At 40.9% G+C, this 8239-nt stretch overlaps 1 protein-coding gene across 1 annotated transcript in view; it reads left to right on the top strand.

Moving 5' to 3' along the window:
- Positions 1 to 8239, top strand: part of GUCY2F (guanylate cyclase 2F, retinal) — a 93272-nt gene that overhangs the window by 56220 nt on the left and 28813 nt on the right. Inside the window, exons 11-12 of the mRNA XM_006922715.1 lie at positions 3845 to 3994; positions 6973 to 7121. Coding sequence (XP_006922777.1) covers positions 3845 to 3994; positions 6973 to 7121 — 299 coding nt within the window. The remainder of the gene's footprint in view (positions 1 to 3844; positions 3995 to 6972; positions 7122 to 8239) is intronic.

Genomic DNA, 8239 nt, shown 5'->3' with positions numbered 1-8239 from the left:
CTCTCTCTCTCTCTCTCTCACTGTTCTTGTTGCTGACCTAGTCCTATGGTTATTATTTGGCTGATTCCAATTTGAATGCTTGGAATAGTTTCCTCATGTTAGTGCTAGGATGTTGGGACTCCAGCTGCAGAATGTCAAATACTTAGCTTTCTGTCAAAATTAGTCATCTACAAAAGATAATACACAATGCCCAGCTTCCCAGAGTTCCATTTAATTCATAGGTTGGGAACTTTCAAACTTAAAAAAAAAAAAAAAAAAACTCTAGTCTTAGAGTGAGGGATGGATAGCTGCAGTGTGTGTGTTTGCACGTGTGTCAGCGTGTTTGTGGACTATGTCTGTCTTTTTCTCTGCCTCTCTCTCTTAGTGTTTTATTTCACTCTCTAAATTGTAATGGCAGTCTGGATGCTCAATCCATTCTTCACACATTACAGCCAGAGGCAGTTTTCTAAACTACAGATCTGATCATGTTATAGCTGTGCCAAAATTCATTGAAGGGCTTCCCATTGCTCTTAGGATAAAGTTCAAATTCTTTTACATGGCTTACAAGCCCTACTTGATCTGGGCCTTGCAGATTTCTCATGCTTAATCACTCTCCCTCCATCTCTATACTCCAGCAGTGCTGAACTCTTTCCAGCTGTTTATTTACATCAGGTATTCTCTTATTTCCAGAATTTCACACATGCTGCGCACATTGCTTGGGACACTCTTCCCTTCCCACGCTTGTTACACACTCATCATAGTCTGGCTAATTTTAATTCTTTAGGGCTCCACATAAATACCACTGATTCAAGAGGCTTCCCATGACCCCTTATGATGGGCTAAGTTCTCTTTATGATCTTTTAGCACTTTTAATTTTGTTGTAATACCATACTCCGTTGGTATTACATGTTTAATTAGCTATCCTCTCTCCATATTTAAACTATAAGATCTGTGAAGACAAGAAACAGGTTTCCTTCCCTTGATGCCTTTTACTTCCTGGAAGGATAAATATTTGTTGCTTCAATAAATGGATGAAATAAAATAAAGTAAAGAAACTTCTTGCTCCCTACCTTAGATGACAGGGATAAATAGAATCTTATAATTGAAAAGCTCTTGGAGATCATCTGGCTCAACTTTCATTTTACGGACAGGGAAACAGAGGTTCAGAAAGGTAAGGTTATTCATAACCAAGCTGAGATTTTGAACCCAGGTCTGTTAACTTCCAGCTCTGTGTTCTTTTGTACTGTGCCACACTGGCTCTCGAAAGGTGATTTTATCACCATAGCAAGGCTCAGAGTTAGCCCTTCCTCCAGCAGATACAAAACAAGCTTAGGTAATATTTTTAGTTTTCCTGACAGTTCAAGTCTAATGGTAGGTAGTGGCTCTTACTTGGCTCTGGAGTGGGGATGGGAAAATGGGGTGGGCTCTAAGTGTATTCATTACAGTCTACTCTCAATTATATAAGTACAGTGCAGATAAAGCCTCATTTTAGCCATTAACAACATACATGTAAGTGCTCTCTGAAAATACTATTTGGTAATGATTGCATTTAATAACCTAGCTTTTTATCAGAGAGAGTTTTGTCCTCTTTTTCCTTCTTGTGCTTTTAAATGTGGGGGGGGGCGGGATGGAGAGAGAGAGAAAGAAAGAGAGAGAGAGAGAGAGAGAGAGCGCCAGTCAGAGGCAGCCACATACCACTTTACCTGCTCCCAAATATCTCTCCTGTCCTACCCCCAAAACCATATACCTGAAATTCCATGGTCAGAAATGTATTCCTTTGACTTAAATATCATTCAATCTTTTTAGTTTTATTTATATATGTTAGTCCATATAGGCAAGGAGACAGAAGGGCAAATTCACTATAGAGAGTGTATCAGACTTTCATAGGGGTAAGGGTGTGAGGGAACAAAGGCTGGGGACACCCGTAGAACAAAGAGAGAAGATGAGTATATGATTGGGGGTAAGGTCAGAATTCCCTGTTCCATCATTTTGATCAGGATTGACTTAAAATAAGAATTTCTAGGGTTAATTTCTCTTTCCTGGGTTTCACGAACAAATAAAATAATCTCAGATCTTTTGCCCTCCTTCCTGCTTCATAAAAACTTGTCCCCTGGACTCCATTCTCAATACTCCAAATTTAACAAGATGAAAAGTATGCCAGCACTTTCCCTCCTGCCACTTCCACCCTCAGCAGACACTCTTCTCCAGCCTATCTATCTGACCATCAACCTGCTGTTTACTACAACTTTCTCCACTTCTCAAAGCACATTGATCCTATTCCCAGCCCTGTCACTTCCTTCTCCATTATAGCCTTCCACCGTATCTGGTTCCTATCCTGTTGCTGACATCCCCAATTCAGGCTGTTTTCACCTTGCCTCTGGCTCTTACTGTAATAACTTCCTAGCTGGTCTCCCTGACTCCAGCCTCTCTCTTTCTTCAATCTAGCTTGTGAAGTTTGCCAGATTAATCTTCCAAACATGATTTTCATCAAATCCCTCTCCAACTCCTGCACCCCTACTGCCTTTTGTATTCACTTCAAATGCCTTCATTTGCCTCTCAGGACCTCTCACCTTCTGCCCTCATTCTTGCAGCCACCCTCCTTCCCCCACCTCATCAACCCCTTTTCTCATTTCTTTTTATTTCTTAACAGGGCCCTTCTTTTCAGCCAAGCTAATCTGCTTACCACCACCCCCATCTGCAATTTGCTCCTTTCTACCTCTTGTGCTTTTGCACATACTTTTCTTTCTAGGCAGAAAGCTTTTACCCTCTCAGTTCTAGGAAACTGCATCCTCCACCATCTTAACAAACTCCTTTAAGATTTAACTTTTCCAGGAAGACTTCCTGGATTAAATTGATCAGCTCAGTTTTTTTTTTATTTATTTGAACCTTGTAGAATTGTCAATATCTAACCATTTTTGACCAACAGAAATGGCAATTTCATATGGTTTAGTATAAAACACTCCCTCCAACTTTCGACTATTCTATTTATATTGTTAATGTGTATTTCTTTATATATTGCTTAAGAGGCCCTCCCAAAGTATTTCCGAATCTCTGCCTGTCATAACTCTTTGAAAGCAGAAATATATATATATATTTTTCCCTGATGGGGTCTGTAATGGAGCATCACATGCAGTGGGTACTCAATTTTGGTTTTTAATAGATTCATTTTCCTGTACTATATAGTGGGACTCATCACTATGTCTCTTGTATTGCAGTTAGAGATACACATGTCTGTCTTACCCTCTGGTCTGTGAACTCTGCAAGGGCAAAGGCAAGGCCTAATTTATCTGTGGCACCACACTTGCACCTACCACAGTGCCTGATACACAGTAGACTTTCAATAAATATTTTAAGAACTGAGTTGAAGGAATGGCTGCATCATTTTGCTCTGTAAGGAACAGAGGAGGCCTGGGGATCCTCTTATCCTTTTAGAGAAGACCTGAAGAAAGCAACTTATGATTTCCTGAGCTCCAGCAAAATCAAATTACCTGACACATATAGATCTCAGCAAACAGCAAATCCATGGCAACCAGTCTGTCAGTGCACTCACCTTTCCCTGGAAGCCTGCCAACTGCTATTTGCAGGCTCAAGAGAGCAAGAAAACAAACATCAGATAGTTTTTCTACTTTGAGCTTCTCTGCACCTTCCCCACACCTCTGCAGTATCTGCCTGCATGGTCCTGGGGTGAGGAAAGTAGTACGCTTTCTCTGTGGGTAATTCTTTAGGTTCATAGATTCAGACTCTGGGGAGTCTGTCTAATAAAAATATAAAGCAGTCAGAAACAGCACCCTTGGAGACCTTGAGGGCATTGCAAATGCTGTCAGTTAATCCTCCCTGCATTCATTACACAATGCTTTCTTTTCAGAGTTGCTGTGGACAGCCCCTGAACTGTTGAGAGCCCCTAGGGGCAGCAGGTTAGGTTCTTTTGCAGGTGACGTCTATAGCTTTGCCATCATCATGCAAGAAGTGATGGTCCGGGGAACCCCATTCTGCATGATGGATCTGCCTGCTCAAGGTAAGTGGGAGGTGAGAAAAGGGCACCAGGAGCTCACCATGACCCCGGTTATCAGGCCAACCTAAGCTGTTGTGATTTGCCAGAAGAATGAATGCAGTTACATGTTTGTACTAACTGCCTGATAGTCTGCAAGCAGCCTGTGTCGTGTGCAGATGGAACTCGGAGATAGACAGCTTTAAGCATTTGAAAGAAATTTCTCCACCCAAGAAGCTGGTCTTTTTCCAAACTGTAGCATAAGCCAAGGGCTCCAGGACCTATATCAATCCTTTATTTTAGCAGCCCCCTCTACTCCTCTGAGATACTCTTTGCTAGGAATTTCAGTATCCCTCATGATGCTCCTGCATGGCAAGTTCCTCCCATGCTTTCCCTTTGACATGTCACAAGCTTTCATCTTCATCTCTCATTAAAATGTTTGATCAGTAGCCAAATGAATAATAAAAAATAGCGGGCAAATGTTTGAGGGGAAGTAGGATATTTGTATATTCTAAAAGTATGAGCCTGCTAGATACTTACTAATTACAAGTGGAAAAATACTAAGTTTATGAGTGAAAGACCCTGCAGGCACTACCTTGACCAAGTGATCAAGGCACGCCAACATCATGTACCCCCTGATATAATGCACTGAGAGGGCACAACACTACCTCTGTGGTATTCTTGCCCAAAGTGCATAACCTCAATCTAACTATGGGAAAACATCACCCCAACCGAGAGGCATTCTACAAAATAATTGGTTGATATTCATCAAAAGTATCAAAGTCATGAAAGACAGAGAGTAAATGAGGAGCTACCAAAGACTGGAGGAGATGGAGACACAACAATTAAATCTGGTATGGGATAGTGAATTGGATTGTGGGACAGAAAAGGAATATTGGGGGGGGGTGGAATTGATGAAATTTAAATGAAGACTTGAGATTACTAATAGTATTGTGCAATCTTAATTTCCCTTGTACTATGGTGATGTAAGTTACTAATATTAGAGGAAGCCGAATGAAGGGTATACAGGCAACTGTACTCTTTTCACAACTTTTCTGGAAGTCTAAATTTATTTCCAGATAAAGGATTTTAAAAATGCATACAAAATAAAACAAAAACTCCCAAATACTTAGCTGTCCTTTGCCCCAGAGTCCCACATCATTGTTCTACTCAAGGCTTCCCAGCTGTTTCCCATTACTTGTTAAGTGAAGCACAGATTTCTCACATGACACACAAGCTCTTCACAATCTGGCCCCTAACCACCTCTATAGGCTTCTGTTACTCCCCACACTCCAGCTAAACCACATGACTGACAGTGCCCTGAAAATACCATGGTCTCTCCTACCTCTATGCCTTCACACATACTGTTTACAATAACTAGAATGCCTTCACCTTCTCCCCACCTTGCCTCATCCAACTTCTATCACCTCCTCTGGGAAGACTTCTCTGATTTTTTTCAGTGTGAGCCAAATGCCCCCTCTGTGCTCACCTTTGTGTATGTCTGCTAGGACACTTATATTGTTCAGATCATTGTTTATCACCTCGGTTGGACTGTGAGCTCCTTAAGGACATGAGACATGCTGGACCAATGCAGATAGGTAACCCGTTCAACTTGATGATATTCTGAAAAAGGGACAAGGACTCCCTCTACTAGAGACTGGTCGTGCCCCAAGGGGTTGATTAACAAGAAACCTATTGCACTGAGAGCAGGGTGCTGTAATGGGGTAACCATTACTGGTATAGGCCAACCTGAGTTAAAGGAACAGAGGGTGTGATGTCACAAAGAGCTGAGAATTCAGAGGCAACAGCTGAAATTCTTTCATGGGGCAAGGGGATACTTATTATGGTATGAAGCAGCACTGGTAGAGTGTTACAGCCAATGGGAAGGGTATACTGTTGGGGCAAGCAAGGTTTGGCTCATGATGAGGATGTTAGAGTTGGGGTTGTAGAGAGGGAATGAGGGAATAGAAATGAACTGAAGAGATAGTCAGAGCTTGGATTTTATCCTGTGGGTTATAAGGAGTCATGAATAGGTTTTAAGCAAGAAAGTGACATGGCCAAATTCATGTTTTAGGAATGGTTTGGAGAAGGCTAGGCTGGAAGCAGAGAGACAAAATTGAGGCCTAGTGTGGGTTACCAGAGAGACATTGAAAGTTCCCATTTTCTCCTACTTCTAGGAAGTTTTCTCTGTTTGTAAAAAGGTCAGTCTGATTGATCTAGATATCTAGTCTCTAATGGCTGTTGTGTCTGAATTGGGAGTTTAAAATTCCAAGTTGAGGTCTGAGACATTTGAAAGAAGGATAATATAGTAGACTAGACTACCTAGGGTCAAATTTGAATTCTATCACTCAATAGCCATGGGACTGAATAAGTTATTTACTCTTTCTTTGCCTCAGTTTTCATTTCTGGGGAATGAAGAGTCTTATCTCATCTGTCTCATCTGTCTGTAATGAGAATCAAGTGAAACAATACATGCAAAGTCTTCACTCAGCCCACGGTCTGATGAAGTTTCGCTGAAAGTAGAGTTCAAGGACTAGCAGACAGGAGGCTTCTGATGAGGTCCTGAACTATTTACTAGAGTTCTTAACCCTCTTTTCCTAGGACCTGAGCTAGGCTCGGACCTTCCTGTGTGGGAGGAGGTAATTATATCTATTGTGGGAATTGGAAGGCTTAGATGATTTGGATATGGGTGAAGGGAGTAAGATCATCGGAGGTACAACTGACATGAGATAGGCCACATCTAAACCCTAGAAAAAGCAGGATAAACTTGCCTAAATGATACCAATAGCTCAAATTGATTAATTTACCATTCCCTCCTCAATTGACTGATGCAACCTTTGCTCAGATACAATTTATATTTATGCCACCAAAGGTGAAAGCAAGGACATGGGCTTTCTGTGATTTCTCCTTACCATCCCCTTTCTTGGCAAAAACTCAATTGTCTTTGCTAAATCTTGGCGCTTTTCCTACAATCTGTAGACCTTTCTCTTCTTGCTTTCTGACAGAAATCATTGACAGACTGAAGAAACCTCCTCCTGTGTACAGGCCAGTGGTTCCTCTTGAGCATGCCCCTCCAGAATGTCTCCAGCTGATGAAGCAGTGTTGGGCTGAGGCTGCAGAACAGCGACCAACTTTTGATGAAATATTTAACCAGGTAAAGATTGCATGAATCTTAGCCTGGCACAGCAGCCATCCTGAACCCAGCATACCCAAAACTAACTTCTTGGGTTCTTGTCATATTATGGTAGGAATCTCTTAAAAGAGAAAAAAATATATATTCCTTTTGGAGAAGAAGCACAGAAGTAGCCACTTGGAAGTATTTGATGCTGGAGCATCCCAACACATCCTCCAAGAGCACAAGGGCTGGTTTTAGTGCTCTTCTATATCTGAACTTCTGTTTTAGACCAGCCACAGTCTGACTTAACCAAACTTTCAAAGATAGAATTAAACCACCAGGCATTTGCAATGCAACAGCATTGAGACTGTTATAAGATGGGCATCATGAAAAAGATGGGGATCCTCATACATTCATTTTTGCTTTGGAGATCCCAGAGAACTCAGACGAGTATATCATTTAATTGATATCAGGTTGTTTTTGGAGGGTCAGGAAAAAATATGGGGTGTTTGAAAGGGTGTTTAAGATGGAATAAAGTACAAATGTGGAATACAAAGGCAGGAAATTCCTTAGGATCCTAGGGAATGTCTTCAGGCAATAGAGTGCATGAAAAGTGATAAACTCTGTCCTTAACATAATGAATTTCAGAAAGATACTGAGAGACACTTCATAATGATAAAGGGAATCATGTACCAAGAAGACATAACCTTTATTAATAGCTATGCTTCCAATCAGGGAGCCTGAAATACATAAAGCAATTACTAACAGAACTAAAGAGAGAAACAGACCAACACATTATCATAGTAGGGGACCTAAATACTCCACTGGCAGATATGGATAGATCATCCAAAGAGAAAATAAGGAAATAACATCCTTAAATGACATGTTAGACCAACTGCACATAATTGACATTTACAGAGCTCTTCATCCCAAAACAACTACTTATACATTTTTCTCCAGTGCACATGGAACATTCTCAAGGGTTGACCAAATACTGGGACATAGAGATAACCTCAACAAATATAAGAGGGTTGAAATCATACAATCATATTCTCTGATCATAATTCTTTGAAACTAGAGATGAACTGCAAAAAGAAATCAAGAAGAACCACAAATACATGGAGATTAAACAACATGCTACTGAAGAATAACTGCGT

The sequence above is a fragment of the Pteropus alecto genome, unplaced genomic scaffold (assembly GCF_000325575.1).
Source record: "Pteropus alecto unplaced genomic scaffold, ASM32557v1 scaffold589, whole genome shotgun sequence".
Lineage (NCBI taxonomy): Eukaryota > Metazoa > Chordata > Mammalia > Chiroptera > Pteropodidae > Pteropus > Pteropus alecto.
This window is presented reverse-complemented; position numbering and strand designations above follow the sequence as displayed.